Source organism: Sebastes fasciatus, chromosome 4 (assembly GCF_043250625.1).
Source record: "Sebastes fasciatus isolate fSebFas1 chromosome 4, fSebFas1.pri, whole genome shotgun sequence".
In the NCBI taxonomy this organism is placed as follows: domain Eukaryota; kingdom Metazoa; phylum Chordata; class Actinopteri; order Perciformes; family Sebastidae; genus Sebastes; species Sebastes fasciatus.
The window spans coordinates 12,232,261-12,256,274 of NC_133798.1; the positions used below are offsets into that span (position 1 = coordinate 12,232,261).

Here is a 24,014-nt window from a genome sequence, read left to right on the forward strand (position 1 = left end):
GTACAGTATGTCCACTTCATGACAACGTCAAGACATTTAGGATAATTCTCAGAAATGACAAGGGACCCTTTCTACCTGGCATACAGGTACACTGAACCCTGCACTATTCAGTTTAACCAGTAGCCCTTTGATGGTTGGACAGTGGTGTATTATTGAAGCTTTTGTGTGGATGCTGCATTGTTTTACTGGGCAACCACTTGATTGTCAGCGGGAGGCCGAGGGTAAGGGGGGTGGAGAGGGGAGGGGGGGGGGGGCTTGAATGGTGTATGCGTGTGTGCTGACATGGACCTTCTGTGATGACATTCAGTCAGATGACTGGTGTGGCAGGGCAGACAGAGAGAGTAGAGCGAAAGAGAAAAAGAAACTGAGAGCAACAAAGATAGAGATTAATTGAGGATATATTGAACAGACAAGTCAAGAAAAAGAGAAAGTGAAAATCAGAGTCAAGGTGAGATTGTGTCGACAAGGACGTTCAGAGACAGTTTGACCGACTGAAATGGAATCAAAGAGACTGAGACAAACTTGGGATTACCGGTAACGGATCATCAGAAGAGGAGTTTCTCAAACATGGACTAGTCTTGGAGTCTGCACACATACGCACACATACACACTTTCTACTCACACACAGACACACACACACATTTGGTTTCCTGTTGTGAGCCGTCTTGGCAGTGGACAGGTGTCAGTATGCAGGAGTCTCCAGGTGCCATGGGTGTAGATGGCAGCTACGCCAGCAATGTTCCAGCCTTTCTCACCAAGCTGTGGACCCTGGTGGAGGATCCAGATACCAACCACCTCATCTGCTGGAGCGCTGTGAGTCAGTCCTCAGGACATGCTGCACACCAGGGGTTCTCAAACTTTTTGGGGCCAAGGACCCCTTACGGGGGAGAAAAATTACATAATCGTAACACCGATTAAGCATAATGCTTACCACCATTTGTACTCTTAGATGCCATCGGAACTATTTATATTCTAAAACTTTTCAACCTAAATACTTGTTACATGTTTGATAGTGATAAACAGAGACACATTTCAATTTGAATAATAAATGCCACTTTATATACTTGTAAACAGAGGGTCGTTTTATTCAAATTACATTTGGACTCATAACATTCATACTTTTCAAGTAATTGAAAAAAGTAATGGACACAATATGCTCGTTTTATTGGTACAAATAGTCCCTGTCTGTAAACACTTTTTAATAATGCAGCACAATTTTCTAATTTATATCTAATTGCTTCGCGGATAATCTGGGATCCCTGGACCCCACTTTGAGAATCATTGCCGTACATGATACTGTAGTAACTCTGTGAGGAATGTCATTTCAGTTCACAACAAAAGCAAAATAAGAGTATAACGTCAGAACTATGTCCTCTAAACCATCATCTTCATCTTCCTCTGTGAACACATTCTAGTGCCAGGGTTCATCATCTACCTGCTGTTCTCTGATAAGAAAGATCATCAAGTGTTTCTGTATCACACCAGTCAAAAATAAGTTTTACAACAAGGTAGTCACGCCCTAAAGCATACCCTGCTTTATGGTCTATTTGACTCTAAATGGGACCATAATTTACTAAATGAACATCATGCTGTATTGAAAAAGATCTGAAACTAGCGATTGAGACCATAAACTCATGTTTACAATGTTTACTGAGGTAATAAATCAAGTGAGAAGTAGGCTAATTTTCTTATAGACTTCTATACAATCAGACTTCTTTTTGCAACCAGAGAAGAAATTTAAGGGACTTCCACATTGGCTTCATGTTTCAGACCCAGAGGTTGCCCAATGATTTGCCCTGAGTTTACGAGTAGGAACTCCGACTTGTCAACATGTTCTCATCCCAACTCATCATATACTGACGCTTTGTCAGGACACTTTGGCCCCTGGCGTCACGTGGTTAACATTTTGAATTCAAACAAAAACACTTGCTTAGGTTTAGGCAACACAACCTTTTTGTTAGGTTTAGGAAAAAATGTCACGGTTTGACTTGAAATTACTCCCTTTGTAAAGTGAAAATAAAACTTTACATGAACAGCAGTGTTGGAAGATGTACTCATATCCTTTACTTAAGTAACAGTACCAACACAGTCAGAATCCTTAAGTAAAAGTGCAGAAGTATTATCAGCTAAATGTACATAAAGTATTACAAGTAAAAGTATGAAACATGTGAATGATATATCATCATACATGGATATGTCATTGTTACAGATTAATTCCTTTGTACTGATGTAGCTGGATAAGGTGGAGCTAGTTTATTTACATTACTTTTAAGTAGATTAATCCAGTGGTTGCCAACCTTGGGGTCGGGCCCCCTGAAAGGGTCGCAAGATAAATCTCGGTAGGACATTTTTGTGAAATATTGGATAATGTGACCTCTTCAGGACTTGAATAGTTATTTTAAATGATGTGAGAAGTTTAGAGTGGAAATCACTCAGACTCCTCCTAGACACCTGAAACTTGATAAGTGGCCCCAATATTTTTGGTCCCAAAAAGATTAGTATTATCTAAAATCCTACTTCTGTCATGAATCCTCCTTTAGAGTGGTCCTTTGAACTGGTTTTATCTAAACACCTGTATTAAGCCAGTCTGATGCATTCTGTAAGTAACACTGACACAACAAAGTGTGTTTATGAAGAGATAGGTGTTATACATGTTTATGTTATTGGTTGATTAACCATCTATTTGTGGCATTTTACGGTATTCTACAGTAATGAGCCATCACAATGCACACATAAAACTCACCTTTGTTTGTCAGGTTGTCAGCCTGCATTAAAGTGAAAGATCTGTTGAATTAGTTTGTACTGTATCCTCTGCCAAAGTTGTGTGCTTTCTTTAGTGTTAAAAGTGCATTGTGATTAACACACTTTTACATTCTGCTATCATTAGAATGTTTGACCTTTGACCCATGGATGAGCAGCTAAATGTTTAATTTTGTGGGCAAATATCAATTCTTAATCGTTGTTTAATTCTTTTAAAAATATATAATTTGCTAAGTAAAATTTGATAGCATTGTTTTTATGGGTTTATCTCTGTTGGTCCTAGGGAATGGATTGATGTGTGTGCTTCAGTGATAAACAGGAAGAGGACATCTTCTCTGTTCTTCTTCGTAGGGAGACAAACACAGATGCTCTTCAGTCCCATGACATCTGTAGTCAGAGTGTGCAGCATCAGCTGTTGCATTGTCAGACTATTAGTAGGCAAGTGAGCACTACATACTTTACAAGGTAACGGCAAAGTCTCTTTAGAATTGTCTGAATTTTATGAATTTCACACCTGTTGTACAAATGGGTTTTGTTAACTCCCAATGTAAAGTATTTACAACACTTTACACAATACTGCTTTTCAGTGTAAAACAGAGCTGCTGCAGTTGCTCAGTAAGACTAACATTGGGAGAGAGAGCATGACTCATCACTCGCAGTGTGTGAGAGAGAGAGAGAGAGAGAGAGAGAGAGAGAGAGAGAGAGAGAGAGAGAGAGAGATAGAGAGAGAGAGAGAGAGAGAGAGAGAGAGAGAGAGAGAGAGAGAGAGACTGTTTGGTTGGCTGACTGAGCTGAATTTGGCTGCTGATGAATAGATGATAGAAGATCCTGCCCTCTGGGGTAAATACATTACCTCCTTACAAAGCTGCTTTCATTATTAAGGCAGCATTAATCCATCTAGTGACAGGTGGTGATTTAGAACACTATCAATGACAAACTCAAGTTACATGTTTACGGCAGCAGTTTTCAAGGCATACCAAAACAAATGTTGTCATTTTTTTCATATACCAGTAAGTCATCACTGAAATTTGTCACTTATGAACATACACTTATTAAATGGCTGCAATCATATTCAATCCAAATGGGGTAAAAAAACAACAACATGTATATACATTTTGGCGAGGAAAAACTGTCATGGCCGTTTCAAAGGGGTCCCTTGACCTCTAACCTCAAGATATGTGAATGTAAATGGGTTCTATGGGTACCCACGAGTCTCCCCTTTACATACATGCCCACCTTATGATAATCATATGCAGTTTGTAGCAAGTCATAGTAAAGTCAGCACACTGACACACTGACAGCTGTTGTTGCCTGTTGCCTTTGAGTTTGCCATGTTATGATTTAGCATATTTTTTATGCCAAATGCAGTACCTGTGAGGGTTTCTGGACAATATGTTTTGTGTGTTAATTGAATTCCATTAACTTGACAAATCTCCCTTTAAGGTACATTTTGAACAGATAAAAAATGCGAGATTAATTTGCGATTCACTCTTTTAATCGATATATATATATATATATATATGTATATATATATACATATATATATATATATATGAAGTCTTCTCTAATCTTCTCCTTTTGTCACAGTACCATATACTAATATCATTCAATCACAGGTTTTGACATCTAAAAGTTTGTTATCAGTCACATTGAGCAACAGTAATGGGAAAGAAGTAATGAGTAACAAGACAAGTGAAGTTGTTATGTTAATTGTAAATTCATTAGAATGGTCAGTCATTAGGACATAATGGGCATAATAGAAAAATACTTTGATTGCATCCATCGTTTACAGGCTGTGGACTGTCTTGTCTGTCTTAACTATAAATGTTCACCCTCTCTACCAGTAGGCAACCTCTGGGTCCCAGAAGTGAAACCAATGCTAAAGTGCCTTAAACTTGCATTCTTTCTAACAGCCAGCAGGGGGCGACTCCTCTGGTTGCAAAAAGAAGTCTGATTGTATAGAAGTCTATGACAAAATGAGCCTACTTCTCACTTGATTTATTAGCTCAGTAAACATAGTAAACATGAGTTTATGGTCTCAATCACTAGTTTCAAGTCTTCTTCAATACAGCATGATGTTCGTTTTGTACATTATGGTCCCATTTAGAGTCAAATAGATCATAAAGAAGGGTATGCTTTAGGGTGTGGCTACCTTGTGATTGACAGGTCGATACCACATCGCTGTCCGGTCTGGGAGTTGTCTGCATATGCGTCGTAGAACTTCAACCCTTTCACAGTTTGTTTTTGAGTTCATGAAAGTTAAATCAAACATTTTGGTCGCCTAAAAATGTCTAGCTCTACCCTCTCAGTTCCGTTTGCAAAAATCCAACATGGCGACGGCCAAAATGCCAAACTCGAGGCTTAAAAACGTCAGTCCACAAAACAATGGGTGACGTTATGGTGACTACGTCCACTTGTTATATACAGTCTGTGCTCTCTACACTGAATGAGATATGATCAGAGATGTTGTAAATTAACTACATTCTTGACTATTCTCTATTTCAGTCTGGGACAAGTTTCCATGTGTTTGACCAGGGACGCTTTGCCAAGGAAGTTCTGCCAAAGTACTTTAAACACAATAACATGGCGAGCTTTGTTCGACAGCTCAACATGTGTGAGTACTCTTCTCTTTTCTCTTCTCTCCTCTCCTCTTCTCTCAATTACAGTATATATTTATGCATTTCTGTGTGTGTGTGTGTCTATGTGTAGATGGTTTCCGTAAGGTGGTGAACATTGAGCAGAGCGGTCTGGTGAAGCCTGAGAGAGACGACACAGAGTTCCAACATCTGTACTTCCTCCAGGGACATGAACACATGCTGGAACACATCAAGAGGAAGGTATGGAAATACACACACACATAATGCACACATACACAATGTCTCAAAGACTAATTGACCAGAAACTGTGTGACTGTGGAAGTTATTCTTCTTTAAACACAACCAACCTCCTCAGTATGTGGAGAGATGTCAAAGCGTTGTGTGGAGTAATTAAACCCAGCAGCCATCTGTTAAAACTGGATGAAATTTGGTTGAAATCTTTGAGTTTTGTAGATTGTAATCTTCATTTTAATGGCACTGGATGACTATGTTTTCAACATAAATCTGGCTCTACAGGATTTCCTGGACAAATTTCTTGGCAAAGGCATATAAAAAGTGAAATCCCATACATTACATGATGCGCTGGTTTATGAGGTGCCACCGCAGTACAGTGCCACCTACAACCTGATCAGTGCTTTGAGCTAAACGCTAATGAAGCGAGCTAACATGCTCACAATGACAGTGCTAACATGCTGATGTTTAGCAGGTATTATGTTTACCATGTTCAGCTATTAGTGCTAATTAGCTCAACATTAGCTAAATTAGTATTAAACGCTTTATGCCAAATTCACACCAGGCAGCAGCGAAGTGTGGCTCGCCACAACAACTGCGTTTTTCTGCGGCTAGGAGGCGGGTTCATGTGTTTAAGGCGGGAAAAAAATCTTTGTAACATAGGTCAACATATCACAGGAGTCACGGGATCTGTTTACCGATTGGCTGTGGGCCCTCTCTGGCCGCTAAAAGTAAAACCATTGGCGAATTTTGACTCTTTTTAGTGGTGCTAAAGTACAACTACATTTCATCTCAGCACCCCTAAAAAAATATTATTAAACCCTCTGAGACCCGGCCGACATAGAGTGCTTCAGGAATGAGTCCTAAAACTCGGAAATGAGTTAGCATTTTAGCTCTTCCGATTCCTTCGTTTTGAAGTCAATGGGTTTTTAGTTAGATGCCTGAAATAAGGTCTGTGGTTAACACAAGCTGAAGTGATTTCAACCTTTTATTCTACGACATGAAATACATCAATAAATACCCCACTCGTGAATTTTGATGCCTTTATGTGACTGAAAAGGTGGTTGCAAACAAGTGGCTAAATGAGACTACTACACGTCATCACTCTGACTCGTCCACCGAGTCACTAGTTCATCTATAGCCTAACGTTAGGTTTTTAATTCTGGCAATTGCAGTACACTTGAAAAATCATAAAAGTGGTGTTCATTTGTGAAGATTATCTTACTGAACAAAATGTGTGAGTATCATAAACGCGTGAGGGCCACAGAGTTTAATTTCTGCAATAATTCTAAACTGATTGGAAAAATCCCATTGGCTTTTTGTTGAGGGAACCCAGGGCGATGCTAACTTCCGGGTTGACCTACAAAAATACGTCATCCCTGGAGCACTCAATTACTGTATTTAGAGGCTTTAAGAGGCTCAGTCTTAAAGCTAGAGTGAAGATATTGGTATGATGTGAAACTAGAAAACCTAAGGAATCCATTGGTACCATAGTATGTTAGCATGTTGGGAAGGAGGCTAAATAACACTCCAAACTCTGGGAAGCACAACTGTCTGAACAAAATGTTGGCAATCCACCCAATAGTTGTTGAGACTGACACTGCCATCTCTAGAGCCACACTGCTAGTGTGGCTAAAAACTCCTGTGCTCACAAACACAGCAGAGGGAATGTGTGGTTTTATGTGCGGTGTCTGATTAAGTAACCAAATTGGACTGTACTGTGTTTTCAGGTATCCATAGTGAAGAGTGAGGAGACCAAAGTCCGTCAGGAAGACCTCAGTAAACTGCTGTATGAAGTCCAGCTTCTGCGAACACAACAGGACAACATGGAGTGTCAAATGCAGGACATGAAACAGTGAGTATAGACATTTTTTGTGTGTGTCATGACCGCACAAGCCCTTAGCACTCCAGACAAAGCAGGCAACTGCCCTGGGGCTCCAGATCCTCAGGGACCCCGAAAGTCCCACATTCAATTAGTGTGACGTGGTGGTATATTGTTTGGTTAATTGCAAATTTGTTTAGAAATTTGCAAAGCTAGTATGCAAGATCGACTAACACAGGTCCTGCATTACTACCTGCCCTATCTTGTAGGGGGACCTAAAGTCTAGTTTTAAAACCTGGATTATATTTTGGTTAATATTTGAATTAAATTGCTTCCCAATAACTGACAAACAGGAAACCCAGGGCCAGGTAGTATTCATGATTACTGGTAGGTGTTGTGGTGCCTCAGTAAATGATTGAATCTGTCATGTAAAGTCTGCAGTGTATGCACTGGAGGTGCATTAAAGGTTCTCTATATGATATCCAGAGCATTAATAAAGCAGCAAGCAACTATTTGCCATGTAAAGATATAGAGGAGTAATGTCTACCTGAGCAGAGAATGAAGTCTCTCTCCCTCTCTGAGTGTTGTAATCCGAGCTTCACCGCGCTTTGTTGACATTAGCTGGGTCAGCATGTGGTTTTACTGCATGTTCGTGCATGTGATTGTGCCCCACTGGCTAGCTCACGGTCGCCACTCTGCACTGCTCTCATACGGCGGCTCCAGCTGATAACGCCGTCCCACGAAATACTTTGTGTAGCACCCACCATCCAGTTCCCCCTCAGGTAAACACGGTTACCTCTGTCAGCACTTTCGCCGTTGTTTTCACTGTTGGCTCGCCGTCGCCATGTTGAGAGCCGTTGAGAGGCAATAGAAATGCACCCAATCCCATATTTAGCACCTTTAAGGCTGCGTTCTTATTTCAATATATCAACAGTATCTGGAACAGGGTGCCCTCACCAACACAGCCAATTGTGTAGATTTATCTCAGGGCTGTTTTCCACTCAATGGGAACTTGAAAGTGACAAAGTACATAGTGAGGGGGTCGGGGGGGCTACAACACATTTTTGCCCCTGGGCCCCCTTACAGTTTAATGTGGACATGGTGTAAATGTTAAATGAAAATTTAAATTCTCAGGTCAGGTCAATTTACAGTTTGTAAGGTTAGATACAAATGAAAATTGCATGGTTTCAATTTCCAACATTTTGTTTATCTTTTGAAAGAATATACAGTTTTTTAAAAACATATTTTAGGGGGACAATGTGAGAAGAGCAGTTGACCTGTCTGTTATTCCTCTTGCTAAGTTGGAACAAATTACCCAGTGGATGAACTGACTTTTTCTCTAGAGGCTATTGTTGCTGAAAATAGCTGCTGTGTGTCTATTGTGTGGTGGAGCTGCTTTGTGCTCAGCATTGTTTGCTAACGCGAGGAGAGAATGTTCACCTGCTCACCTGACTAACACACACACACACACTAATAACGACTTACTTAGAAAGGATGACCACATGTGTGCATGTGCACATGTACGGCCATGCATGCAGGCGTGGACAATGCTCTCTCAAATATTTCTTTTTTTCTTCAGTATTTTGTGCATACATGATAAAAATTCTCCATTTCCAAATTATTGAAGCTGATGCACAAGCTGTGCAGAAAGAGAGAGATCTCACAGCTGATTTTCCAAGCTCTTTTCTCCTCAATTCACTCTGAAAGTCCAGCCACTTTGCATTACAAAGGTATGGTTGGACTGTACGTGCACATCATTGAAAGTCTGTCAGACAATCCTAAAAACACATACGCAGGCTCTTCTTTACATCTCTCAACAAGATGTGTGCACCACCTTGGGCTGGACTGAAATAGGGACAGTATAAACACACTTTTCTGCCCTTTGTGTAGTGGTGTCTGACAGATATAATAAAGCACGGATTGCTCAGTGTCACTGTGACGACTAAGTGATGAACCCATCCGTAGCGATACTGTCATCTTCTGTTACAGAGCATAAGTGGATGAGGTTTATATATCAAAGAGCAGTGGTGAGGGAAGGCTCCATAGGGCTGGTTAGAGGGGGACACCTGTCTTGGGGAGTACTACTGCATTGTATACAGCCTTTTGTGGCTCCAGTGAGAGCTGTGTGAAATCTGAGAGTGAAATCTGAATGTCCATCATGAGCCTAACAACACTATAAGAGTGCTATACTTAATCAGTGGAGAACTCTTTTAGGGTTAGGGTTAATGGGCACACTCTTCTGTGGCAGGTTAGAGGGTGACATCTTTATTAAAAACATCCCAGAAACTGGACTTTTAGATTTCAAGGCCAGAATTGTGAGGAGGAAAAGATCTGGAGGGCATTAAACAGGTTTCCAGTGTGTTTGTGTGCAGTACGCTTTATCCCTATAGGAAATATGGACCTCCGCAGATTCTTGTTTTAGTGCTGACCAACTCATTGTAAAACAAGCTACTTTCAGGGTTAACAGGCTTCAGATTTTTAACCAGGTGAAAATGAAAACAACTTCAAAACTTCTGCTAAACATGATTTTGTCCTCTCCGTTTCTTCTTTGGCTCTCCACCATCTCCCTCTAACATCTCCCTCCTCCTGTTTGCAGGCAGAATGAAGTGCTGTGGAGAGAGGTGGTCTCACTGAGACAGAATCACACACAGCAACAGAAAGTCATGAACAAGGTCAGTCCACATGTGTGTAATGCTAACAGCTATAGTTACTAGTTACTTTGATTTTACATATTAAACATAGATCAGATAAACCTATACAATATCATCCATTAAAGGCCCTCCTAACCCACTCAGGTGTTCTGAGTTATGTGGCAGATTAGATCTACTCAGGTTGGAGTTGCACCAAGTACTGTTAATTTCGTTAATGAAAACTATGACTATACTATGTACATGATCGTCAACAACCTTTTTTTCCACAACTAAGATGAGACAATGACGAGACCAAGGTTATAATAGTTTTGAATTTTCAATTAGTTTTTTTTTAATTTTAGTTTTGAATTCTTAATTTCATTTTAGTTTAGCTTTAGTTAGTTTTCAGTGTGTTTGCCAGTTTTAGTTTAGTTTAATTTTTTTTCTACATTAAGTTTTACGGTAGTTTTATTTAATTAGTTTTTGTTAGGGCCAGTATAATGTCTTAGAAGTATGTAGTTATATACATACAAAATACATGTTTGGAGAACTAAGAATGGCCGTCTTGTTTACTGTTTAATCTTGGCGATACTAAGCAATTGCGGCATATAGCGCCATCTCCTGGAATGTCAAGTCCGTTTTTCTGTGGTTCAATTTCAAGAGAGCGACGGAAATTCATACTTTCTCCTTTTTTCGGTAGTCATATTATCGTTATAGCTAAAACTGAAATTAATTTACATTCCTTTTTATTTTATTTTTAAGAGTTTTTTACGAAAAAAGACAAGACTAAAGTGGAGTTAAATAAATAACTTTACCAAAATCTCTCTTTATTTTTGTTGACAAAAGACTGTTTTTTTTTTTTCAATGCAGTAGTTTTGTGTCCTCTGCTGCGCACCCTATATCAGTGCTACATCGTGGGCACACATTGAGCACAGATTCGGAGTAACTTACTTACTTAAAGTGATAGTTTGGGTGTTTTGAAGTGGGGTTGTATGAGGTACTTATCCATAGTCAGTCTATTACCTACAGTAGATGACGGTCGACGTGTCCCCAGCTTGGAGAAACAGACAGGAGTACCGACACCGGAGAAAAGCAATAAAGTGCTGTGGATGTGGACGGCAGCTAACATATTTTAGCTCCCTAAAAGAAAGGCTTACCTAAAAAAAATTGATATCCGTTTAAGTGTACATGTCTTGCCGTCAGACAGCCCTTTCTTTTCTTAAAATCTATCTATGCTCTCTCCAAAGCCAGCATAGTACATACTGTATACGTTTCACTTTCAGTTCAGTTCGCCTTCAGTTCAGTTTGCCTTCAGTAAATATTCTAAATATAGCGTACACTTAAACGAATATAATGTTTTTTAAGTGAACCTTTCTTTTAGGTGGCTAAAATACATTTTGCTGCCATCCTCGTCCACAGCAGTACATTGCTTTTGCTCCGGCGCCGGTGCTCCTGTCTGTTTCACGATGCTCGGGGCACACCAATCGTCATCTACTGTAAGTAATACACCTACTATGCAGTAGTCACTCATACAACCTCATACAACCCCACTTCAAAACACATGAATTATCCCTTTAAGTGTAAGTTAACAATGATAACAACAGGGCTTGGGAGAAAGAAACAATGCTATATATTTTATAACAGATATACATAGATAATTTGGCAAGACTAGATTGACTGAAATGTTTAATATAATCTGATGACTAAAAAAGACCAAAATGTCAACAGTTTTCATTGACTAAAACTAAAATAGTTATGGTTTTCTTTGACTAAGATAAGACTGAAATGCATCGACTTTTAGAAAAAACAGGATGAGGTTGACTAAATATAATAGAAAATAACAAGAACATTTGATCCAGGACTGAGACTAATAAAAAAAGAAATAGCTGACAAAATGAGTACTAGCGACAGGTTGGGATTTACATAAGGTCACCACGTATTAACAAATATGAGAAGCTGCATCTTGTCCTGCAGCAAAACTAGGAGAGCCTTCTTCATTGTGTACATACAGTAATTATGACAACTACAGTATAAGATAGAACACAAAAAGGTTCAATGTGTGTCCGACCCTCATTTCATATCACAAGACCACTAACATGTTTTAATAGGATGACACAGGGTGGGTTATGGGTCATGCATGCATCATGTTTCAATAAGGAAATAATAGGTCTCTCTGTGTGTGTGTGTGTGTGTGTGTGTGTGTGTGTGTGTGTGTGTGTGTGTGTGTGTGTGTGTGCGTGCGTGCGTGCGTGCGTGCGTGCGTGCGTGCGTGCGTGCGTGCGTGCGTGCGTGCGTGCGTGCGTGCGTGCGTGTGTGCGTGCGTGTGTGTGTGTGTGTGAGAGAGGAGGATGCTGATTCATGCTGTGCTTTTTCTCTCATCTCTCTCATCACACAGCTTCACACACGCACGCACACCACGCACGCACGCACGGGCTTAAAGAGAAAGCTGGAGCACGCACGCACGCACGCCACGCACGCAGCACGCACCAGCACGCACGCACACACACACACACACACACACACAGTGGAGCAATCAACAAAAGTGAGACAAACAGGGGCCACAGTGGGGCAGAGGGAAGGGCTGGCTCAGCTGACAAACTGAATAATCTAACTCAACAAGCGCTGTGAATGGAGACAAGTGCTGAATCAGTCAGTCAGACACACACACACACACATTCACACACAGTGAAGGCAGAGCAGAGTGCATGACCCTGCTACAGCTTGTGTGTGTAAAATGCTGGTTCAGCTTTGCTGCTGAGTGTGAACAAGGCCGATACGAGAAAGGAAAGGCACGCTGGAACACAAAAGTGCTATAGAAACGTATATTTCAGGGTCAGTGTGCTACCTGGCAAAGGTGCAGTTTCCCCCCATGATTTAATGATAGTCATGTATGGCCTTCTGGCTGTCATAATCTCATCTGTGTTTAGCATCTACCCACTCTCATGACTCCCACCACAACCCCCCACCCCTCACCCCTCATTTCCTGTCACAATTCCACAATAAAAAGGCAAAAAGTGCTCCAAAAAACAAGGATGTGAGTCCACAGTCATGCTGGCGGCTCTGTGAGGCTGTTGTTGCTAACATCAGCGGCAAATGCTAATGTGTTCACAACTGCAATGTTAACATGTTGATGTTTAGCAGGTATAATGTTCTCCACATAGAAATAGAGTATAGGAGTAGAACGGACATTCCCTTTCAAGTCAACGTAGCAGGATGGTAAGAGTGGCGGCCATTATTATGTGTACACATAAATATCAATAATTATAATATAATATATGCTATATATAGCTATGTAATATATTCTTTTGAACTTTTACTTAAGTAACATTTTAATGCAATACATTTACTTGTAACAGAGTAGTTCTATATTGTGGTTTTGCTACTTTTACTTGAGTAGGCTACAAGATCTAAAGTACTTCTTGGTCACTGGTCAGTACCAACAACTTACATTTCAAAACTAAACTCTAATTGATCAACTTGGGAAGTTCTGTTGTTCGTCTTTACTTCCTGTTCTTGTCAGTGAATAAATCACTTTTAACACGTCTGTTCCCTACATTAAATAAATCTGCTCACAGGGAGGGGGTCGTGTCTAGAAGGTAGCCTGCAAATTGCTAAATCTGATCTGAGATCTGCAAAAACTCTTGCGGGAGTCACTGCCCAGCGTCCTCTCCTAACCTTAACTATTCGAGATCAATGCCTATACCCTTAAACCATCTCGCACGAGTTTCCCCAACTTCCGGGTTCCCTTCTAGACACTACCGTGGCAACGGTAGCTACACATAAAAATGGCCGTTGCTCTGACCATCCTGCTACGTTGACTTGAAAGGGAATGTCCGTTCTACTCCTATATTCTATTTCTATTTGGAAAACTTTATACCTGCTAAACATCAACATGTCAACATTGACATTGTGAACATATTGCTGCTGATGTAAGCAGCAACAGCCTCACAGAAAACACAAAGTACAGTTGAAGCGGATGGGAATGTGATTAGCCATGCTGCTTGCATGGCTAGAAATTGGCATTCTATCATGTCATCTAGAGGAGTTTATTTGTAGCCTACCGACAAACTAAGCTTTAATAATACAATATGTCAGAAAATTTTAACTTAACTCTTAATTTGCAGTGTATAATTACCACAAAGAGTTGATGACCTATCGCAAATGTTGTCATGCCTTTGAAATAATGTGACGGTGACATTCAGCATAAGTAGTGATACACAGCCGTGTAGTGAAGTAGTGAAAATCCATTTAGCAGCTTCATAAAATGCTAAAAGTAAACTAAATTAAGCCGATGTCTACCTGATAAGGCTTCCATCGCAGCAGCTTCTATTCATTAATTAATCAGTACTCTTATGATGCCCTGCTGTCATTGACTGTGTAACGCTGTTATGACTCCAGATGTGTAACTGATTGAAAAACCAATGTTCCCTCCAGGCCCCTGATGTTGGACGACGGCTCACCCAGCCCTCCTGCCTCCAAGTTCAGCCATAGTCACCCAATGGAGCCCATGCATGAGCCCTTCTACATCCAGTCGGTGAGACAATGTGAAACACCTAATATGTATCGCTGTGCTTCATAACCCCTTAACTAATTAGTCAAATTAAATTAATTTTGGTCTTTTTTTTTAGAGTGGTAAAACATGTGTATCTGTCTCTACCAGAAATGTACCTCCTGTAGAACTATTAGTGCTCTGCAGTCTTTGTCAATGACACATTTAGCCGGGAACTATAATTAAGCTACTGTGCTGCTGACCTTCCACATTCAGCACAAATGGTGCTGGCAGGCACATGCAGTAAACATCAACTCTGAAGTGACTGGCTGCTGGCTGGCCTTTCTAAGTGCTTGGGATTTTACATTTATCTATCAGTTGATTTATCGCACACCATACAGAATACATCATTCAGCAGTTCAACACATTTATTTGAATCTGCTCTATAAGCGTGGCATATCCACTACATCACAGTGAGGATATTATCTGGACATAACTCTTTTTTAACCTGCTGCCATCAGTCTAGCTGTTATGTTATATCATCACCACTAGAGGGAAGCAGACTGCAGTGACATATTTGGAGGGATATACAGTATATATTATATACTGTATATCCCTCCAAATATGTCATGTCTATATACTATATAGATATACTGTAGATGTGATGTGTTAACAAACTGTACAGACTAAAGCCTTTCGATTGAAGTAAATTCACTATTTTTGTATCCTAGTTTTGTAAAGAATAATCACACTAGCGAAACATTTAGCCCTACAAAGGCAGAGAGCAGTAACTATACAGTAGCAGTAGCATTTGAGGCTGGCCTGCAAAGTGCTGGACAGATAGAAAGGAAAGGTTATTATGCCTTCTTTTTATCTGTTTTTAGTTGTCACTGGCATGACATGACACCTAATAAAATGCAGATAATGTAAGGTAAAATGCAGTACTAATCAAACGGTGTTCTGCCAGCTTTTTTGTTTTAGAAAATAAACTATATTTTGATAATTCATAGTGTCATTTATCTCTGTTTTGCTATTTGTACTATCTACTAAAATAAGCTAGGCTTGTTAGCCAAACTGGTTTAGCTAGTTTTTCTTTCTTTAAAACTAGATTTAGCTACTTCCTCTTATATGTTGGATATCAACCTGAATTACTAGCAAGATGTTGGTTCATCAAAATTGATATTATTGAATTAAAGAGAGAGCTAGAGGAGGAAAAATAGGCTACATTTAGCTTTAGCTAAAGCTAGCGTGCGGCTATCTCAACAGCTTGCTTTAACTTGACTCTTTAGGCTGTGGTAGTTGTCTGTTTCTCTGTGAGAGTGCAGTGAGCGCGACGCTGGGTTTTATAACCCAGATATTACCGAGCCACAGTACAGTTATTGCTGCTCTACAAAACCAGAATGCAGTGAGCAGTTACTGCGGTTTGACCTGGGTTTTAGCTCCATTTTGTAGTTACTGCAAGTTTTATATGCTATTTTCATGGAAATAAATTTCTGTGCCGTTTTATTTTTACATGGCAAAATAAATTTCATTCGATTAATTTGTTGTCTTTGTTTTTAGCCGTATGTCCATTTCTGTGTAGGCTTTATTGAAAGCAACAAAATGCCAGAGTCAAAGTCCTTATGTGTACACTTTAAAGCTGATTCTGAATAAGGAAGCAAAAGCTCAAATGTCCTTTGAGTCTGGTTTTACTCAACCACCAACTATGTATTTACCGTGTTTTGTAGGACAGCATGGGCCTGCTGTGAATCTGTCATGTTATCACCAGCAATGTATTAATTCAATTGCAAACACACATCACAGTCATCTTCTCTTCTTCTTCCTCAGCCATCCAGTGATACTGCTTCTTGCTCCGCTAGTGGGCTGACAGGAGGACCAATTATATCAGATGTTACTGACATGTCTCAGGCTAGTATGGCCCTCCAGATGCAGCCTGATGACACCAGGTGAGTGATGCGATACATCATTACTATTTCCCATTATAAAAGTAACCTCCACAATCAGCTCTATTGAAGCAAAACAATAGGATATTGTGAAAGAGATCATGGATATTGGATCATAAAACTTATCGTAGGCAAGGTGCAGTATGAAACAACAAGCTCAAAATGTGTAGAAAGTGTATTCAGAGTAGAGTACAGTGAGTATGATGAGGCAGGTGTTGTTGAGGCATCAAAATGATCGCAGGCTGAATAGAGATGAGCGTGATAGAACATGGCGAAGTGAACACAACAGACCCTGTTTTGATGTTTTCTTGACCCACCTTATTAGATTTTGACTGACAGTGTCTGACTCCACCAACAGGGAGAAGTGCATGATGCTTATCAAAGAGGAGCCTGTGAGTCCAGGAGTGAGAGGAGGTAAAGGAGGCAGTGTAGGGGGAGGAGAGGCCGTAGCGTTGGCCTCCTCCTGTGAGGTGTGCTCCTCAGAACCTCCCGTCCTCCCCGTCGCTATGGTCCAGTCTGTTCTGGAGGGGAGGGGCTCTGTGGCCTCTATGGTGGAGAGGAGGAGTAAGAGACCTGCCCTGGACAGGTAGGTGCTCACACATAGACACACATCGAGAGAGAGATGCAACGTACGCACAGATGTTTGCACAGACACAAAAGTGATGCAAGTAGTGAGCAAGTGACCCTGTGTATGTCTGTTTATATATGTAAAAAAATGTATGTGTGTGTGTCTGTGCCCACGTAGAGTGGATGTTTCAGATGCAGTGGAGAATGTGGATATGAGCCTGGAGGAGCTACAGCAGCTGCTGCTCAGGAGCCATCAGCAGAGCGCTGTGGAGGCTGGGACCAGCGCTGTTATGGATGTCAGTAGACCTGTACTATATATATAAAAAACACACTTACAACTTGTCTACATATTCAAATAGATTCAGACATGTCTCATATTTGAAATTTCAAACTGGTAGTGGTATCTGTCACTGATTATACAGCACACAGTGGCCAATGAGTTGAACTGTTCTTTCAAACTGACCTGTATGAATAAATGTTTTTTTACCCCCATGTCCCTCTCTCTCTCTCTCTCTCTCTCTCTCTCTCTCTCTAGCCCTTCAGTTTAAGCCTGCCTCTGACTGAGTGGAACTTCACAGAGATGGAATCCAACCTCAAATCAGTAAGTTGTATACTGTGAGAGCTGTAACACGTGGACAGAGCGTGGAGGAAGAGGATTTCCTACTCAGGAGTAACCACCTGTTGCTAAACACAATCGCTGAAATCTCTTGAGCTCATCTTCGGGCCGTCTCATCATGATAATGTTTGTTTTTGTCCGTTTGAGATTTGACTCTCGACTTTATACACTGACTATTACTCACTTGCTTTCACAATGCCTCAAGTGGTTCATTCGCAGGCAATCATATCTGTCTTCTACTCTCTCTGGCCACAGCCCCAGGTCAACAGAATATATTTAAAATGTATGAAAGGAAAATAGCCATCCAGTCTTTGTGGGTTTGAATTATCCCTGGCCACATTGCCAGATGATCACTACCGGGGCTCACCTCCTATATATTAGTAACAAATTTGAGCAGCAGCACACGCTGTACTAGGATCAGGTGTTGAACTTGATATTGCGGTGCATGTGTTGGCAGCCCAGCTTCTGTATGAAGGGACAGGACATTTAACATCACATAACTATAAATATAAATTCTGCTGACTGAACACATGATGATGGATAATAGATATCCAACATATAGAAAGAATAGCACAAATGTTCTATTATTTGTTATAAAATTAAGGGTTAGGGGTTAAAGTCCTAAATGCGTGTGTGTTTTACCTTCACAGTACATGTTCCAGAGCCAGGAAGCGGAGGCTTTTCCAGTTACTGGCTGTGAGGAACAGTGATCCATCTGTGCTGTGGACTGTCTTTTCTGAAGTGGAAGGTAACGATCCTGTGACTCAATCCGTTAGTGAAGTGGTCAGTATTTCAACACCTGGAAGACATGATCTTACAAATCATAGCGCAAAATTATTAAAGCTGCCGTCGGTAACTTTGAGCAAATCTGATAAAAGTTATTTTTATAAAACTGTTACTATATCCTGACAATAGTGCATGGCACAGGTAATCTGTGGAAAAAAATCATGTTTCTCTGTGGCCTCCTGTGCTCCTAATGGCATTTGGAAGATTTCACCTTGCCCGGGTGAGAACAACCAATCAGAGCTGAGCAGTCGTTGAGCAGCTGTCAATCACTGCTCGCGAAACTCACAAACTTTAATCAAACTGTCAAACTAGGCAGCGCTGATTAAATATGAATCAATATTCTGTTACTGTAATGCCTATGTCTCGCCTCAAATGTTTTCAGAAACGTATTTAAGCATACTGTTTAGATGTAAAATGAGAAAGTTTATGTTTTTTCATGCTGAAATACGGCCAACAGCCGGAGCCTGCAGTTTTTGACCCCAGTGAAAATGTTGTTTTTGAAAGGCTAAACGCCAACAAATATGGATTGAAGGAGAATATTTCGTTGGATAAAAACATGTTGTGAATTTTGGCTCACCCTGTGTGTGTGTGTGTGTGTGTGTGTGTGTGTGTGTGTGTGTGTGTGTGTGTACCGGTAACACCGACTACCACGTCAAGCCTTGTCCCCTGTGTATTTTCATCCAAGAGTTGCAGATTATTCACTTAACTGTTGTTTTTCCTTGTCTCCATTCCTCCATGTGTAACTATGGAGGTGCTGTGCGTGCCCACAGACTGACTCTGTCATCTCTTCTTGTTTCTCTCCTCAGGCCACAGAAGCTGCTGTTCCCCTCATTATTCCACTCTGCATGGGTTTGATCCCACAGCCCTGCCAGGCTGTTTCTTACACGTGGCTTTCTTTCTTTTTTTCTTTCTTACTTTCCTTCCATCCATCTTTCTATTCACATACCTAGAAAATGCAGCAATGAAAAAGCCTGTATCCCTCTATTTCCTGGCCCCCTTGACTGCCATTGGACCAGCAGCTCTGTGGACATGCCCGCTGCCTGCATGAGGAAAGACACAGGTCAAAGTTTTTCATAGTTACTCAAACAAACAAGTGTGTTATGACATAATTATACCTAGACTCCAATATTAAGCCAGCTGGATGGCTGCAGCACTTTAGTCTTTGTGTGAGAGGGAGTTCCTGCTTGTGGGGGTGACTTTTTCTTCCTCTACTGTATAAAGAATCTATTACGGATGTACAGATGAATATTTTTATTATTTTATCCTTATTACAAAACTACTGTATTTGTATCCAAGAGAAAACTTCGCTGTGAAAAAGCATCTTGGGGGCAATGTAGCATACTGTATATTACAAGTTATGTGTTTTTTTTCAGTCTGTGTAAGGGTGTTGAAAATTGAAGGGCTCCTCATTTATTTCATGCGTTCCAAATCATGATAAATGTGTCGAGATAGATCAGAGGTGATTTAGCCTTCCGTGATATGAAAGGTTCTTTTAGCAAAAATATGGATTCAAGCCACGCTAAGATCTGTTAAGAAACCTTGAATTTTTTGAAGCATATCATGATAGGAGGTTTTACACACTGAAGCACCCATCTAATGTATCTTTGCACAGGCCTGACATGTAGCTGGAGACCTAGAGTTACTTCTCTTCTGTCCATTTAAATGTGAAGTTTAAAGGAGATATTTAAAGATGGACTTCTCATTTGACTAAACCATGAACACCACTGCATTTTTGCACAATCTGTATCACTTGTTATATATAGTTATGACAACAGGTCATATATTTTCTGTTTGTAGATAACCAACACTTTGTTGCTCTACACATACATGTCTAAGAGAGATACTGGTCTAGATTACAGGATTTTCCAAAACTCAAATGCAAAATTTAGTCTTGGAGACACAATGTCTCTGAATGTTGCTGTTTTCATCTGGAATCAAAGGCCACACGTTGACTTAAGACTTGAGTGTGCATCGAACGTAGAAACCCTGATAGAAAGTCAAGATAGTGGGATGCTGCTTTTCATACTTTGTCACAAAAAAACAAATACTCAACTGTCAGGAGCCAGTCTTTAAAAAGATTTCATTATGATTGACTGCGTTTCATTAAACGTATGGTGAGGTGGTTACTTGAGAATTGAATCTGTTATAGAACCATTAATACCTGCTTGAAGAAATGCATAGTAATTATCTGGATTACTAAAGATAATCAATAACTATTCGATGTGAAACATTAGTCCTCAGCACTGGTTGCAGGCAACAGTTTAAAGGTGAACTTAATGCTAAATATTCTTCTGGAAAACTTCCTGGAGATGAGTTGAATCGTGCAATACTGTACAGAACTGTGAGAACTCACACAATTGCAATACATGGATGACCATAGGAATGTAGGAAACAGCAACTGTGAGTGGTGGACTGGAACACACCATTGTAAGATGCACTTAGACTGTATATAAAGATTGGCGACGTGTCTCCACCTCCTCCCACTGTACAGAAGTGAAGCCAAAATATCCCGGACAAGGGAGCTGCTATCTTGAGATTTTGACGTTATTTGAAGACAAGATTCTGTGCTGTATTGATTGGAGAGCTGGAGCCGCGATATTGAGGTCACAACCAATCATGAGCCAAGCACGGCCGCAACTTGTTAGCAAGAGAGACTCACAGCTGCCAATTATGATGTCTCACCCCCTTTATACAGCATGAAATAACTAATTAAAACCAAATTTATCAGAAAAATTAACACTTGAACATCAGTGTGATAAGAACTTTAAAAAAATGTATTTGACGTTTACTTTGACTTTTTAGTTTGGCCTATGTCCCATCCGCTAACACAGAGTCGGCGGGCTTTAAGAGCAATAGTGCAGCCAGCCACCAGGGGGCGATCCAGATGTTTTGGCTTCACTTTTGGGGAGCTGTCATGTCGTCCATCTTTATATACAGTCTATGAAGATGCACTGCAGAAGGATAATGCTAGCCTGTGAGTCTAAAAGCCCTGCTAGCTCTTTACACTGAGTCGAACAAAATTATTTCGGTTTTGTGGAGGCGCACGGCTACAACTTAGCCTACGGCAAGACTACGGTGGCTCCGCAGCTACACCGTAACCCCTTAACGCAGCACTATAAATCCAGCTTTAGGGATGCTTTTTTTGCACAGAATGGCTGGACATTGTGTCCCCTATGTGAATCTGAAAGCCCTGTTAGCTTTTTACACCGAGTCAGATCAAAAAGAGTTGAACTAATTGAATGACCAGCCGACCAGCAACTTCATCGCCAGAGCTACACGCTGATGCTAGCAAGGCTAAAAATCAGGGTAGCAGTTTGCATTAGCTTTTTGAAAAGGGCGTCGCATTTTCTCGATTATGTACTTTTGAATATATTGTGTACTATTACTTATTATGAATCCAACTACTATAACATCCTCATAATCAATATTAGAACTCCTGAATTCATAAAGCTGTGACTTTGCATATAGATTTACAGTGTGATTCTTCAAAATTTAGAAAAGAAATTCCCCTGACCTAGACATGATTACAATTGAGGTTTTTATATTTATATGCATTAAGTGAGAAAAATGCGTTACGAAAGACTAGCTCATGTGTTCATATTGTGTAGATTTATCAAGACATTATATTGGATTTTGCTCAATTAAAAAGCTAATGCAAACTGCCCCCCTGCAGGTTAACATTATTGTGACAGACCCTCCTTCTCTGTGCATACTTCAGGGAGAAGGGAGAAAAAAACAAGCTGTGGTGTATAACAAGTGAAATTGCACTAAAAATCACAGTTGTATGATATTTGAGAGTATACAGTATATTTTAGACATAGCATTTATTCTTGTTCCTCATGATAATATGAGTGTTAATGATTTTTTTTCAAGGAGTGATGAATACACACATTCAGTTGCCGTAGTGTTCTTAATTTATTCTGTTTTCCATTTTAATCATTTGCACTGGACATGAACGGATGTGTGTTCAAATTACATTTATGCTTGTCAGGATTGCAGATAGATACGGATGTATTTTTGTTAACTGAGTGAAAAGATCTCTGCTGTAACAAAGCCTGGCATCCCAAAAGCACTTCTGCACTACCAACGGACAACAATACATCAGCATATTAATATATGTAACATATATTAACAAAAAATAGACAGCATAACCCTTTCTTGTCACAATAAAGAACACCTGCTGTCAATAAAGACACACAGGCAACCTTAGTGCTTAGATGCTTTTGAAAGTTGGCCACAACCTGATAAAAATGTGAATTGTTTTACATGGTTTTTTGCAAAGACTAAAGTGTATTGTTACAGAGAGTCAAAGAAACTGAACATGTATTACACCTGTATGAAATATTTAATTACAAATAAAATAAAAGTGAACGAAAGCAGACTAAGACATTTTGATTACTTCCTTTTGAATTGGTAATTGAGTTGTTCTACATTTCCTGTCTGCAAATGCATGTCCTTCTGCACGCAATTAACCGTCAGCTAAACCCCCTTCCCCCCTTCCCCAAATAGCAAACGTCCAGCATAGCAAATGTAACTGGCTGCAGCAGGTCTGTCAAGCTTTGGATTTCTCCTATCCCGTTTGCAGGAAAAGGCGCCCCCCTGAATCCAACGATAATGAGCAAGGCATTTAGCGTGCAATAAGAATGCCTTCTTTGCTTTTTGCGTGTTATTTGTACGCCATGTAGTCTGTACTGACTGCAATGTAAACGCATCCATGTACATGCTACGCTCAGAGCTGATGTACAATAAAAAGTGAGAAATACTGTTAGTTTGGGTCCAACTGTAAAAAAAAAAAGAGCTACAATTCGTAGCTTGCTGTGGTTGTAGGTTCTTGGCAAGGTGCTGTTTACACTTAAGCCTACACTGTCCAAAATATTCTGAATAGATGATTCAAGATCAGAAAAAAAAAACAATGTTATGGATAAGTTTCGCCCACAAACAGTGGTGTCAGATTGTCTATGTCTCCATTTCTGCCTGTTTTGTTTTCCTTTTCTGTCGTTCTTTTATTCCTTTAATTGAGTTTTCATTTTGCATTATTTACATTGCTGTTGCTTTAAACTGTAATGTACAAAACCCTTTTTTGAGTAGCACTATACAAGTAAAGTTATTATCTTTACATGATGTCTGAGGGGGTACAACAGAGGCTGAGCTGGGGTCATCTGTAATAACCAGCGCACAATGTCTGGGGGAAAAAAGGCTTCACAAAACATACTTTTCATTTAGGAATTCAAATTATCTTCTGCCCTCCATGTGGCACAGATAACCAGCACTTTAGAAACTGCCAACCTGGACAGTAGCGTGTCCTGGATTAGATGGAGCTGCAATTGTGGTCCTTCAACAATGCTCATTCCCAAAGTTGCTATATGGAATTATAGATATATTTAACAAAGGGTTGGTACAGAGTAATTTTGTGTAAAAAGGCAATTTTATCGAACATTTAATGTCAAGGATAAGAACCACAGTCTAATTGAATTCACTTTGGCTCTGTTGGTGGCATAAATTTGTTGAGAGACGCATTCTAACATGCTACAATTTCAAGTTAGCCCACGTCTGATAGCTGCAGCAGCCAAATC

The 24,014-nt window shown here is 40.1% G+C and overlaps 1 protein-coding gene across 1 annotated transcript; it reads left to right on the plus strand.

The window, feature by feature from the left end:
* Positions 1-226: 226 nt before the first annotated feature.
* Positions 227-22,807, plus strand: hsf4 (heat shock transcription factor 4). The gene is made up of 14 exons (XM_074632016.1): positions 227-813; positions 5,266-5,374; positions 5,470-5,597; positions 7,319-7,443; positions 10,007-10,086; positions 11,324-11,343; positions 12,436-12,491; positions 14,475-14,574; positions 16,357-16,475; positions 16,831-17,058; positions 17,218-17,335; positions 17,575-17,640; positions 18,306-18,403; positions 19,248-22,807. Exons 1-13 carry the CDS (start codon positions 688-690, stop codon positions 18,363-18,365), a joined length of 1,335 nt encoding a protein of 444 aa, XP_074488117.1. The 5' UTR covers positions 227-687; the 3' UTR covers positions 18,366-18,403; positions 19,248-22,807.
* The last annotated feature ends 1,207 nt before the right edge of the window (positions 22,808-24,014 follow it).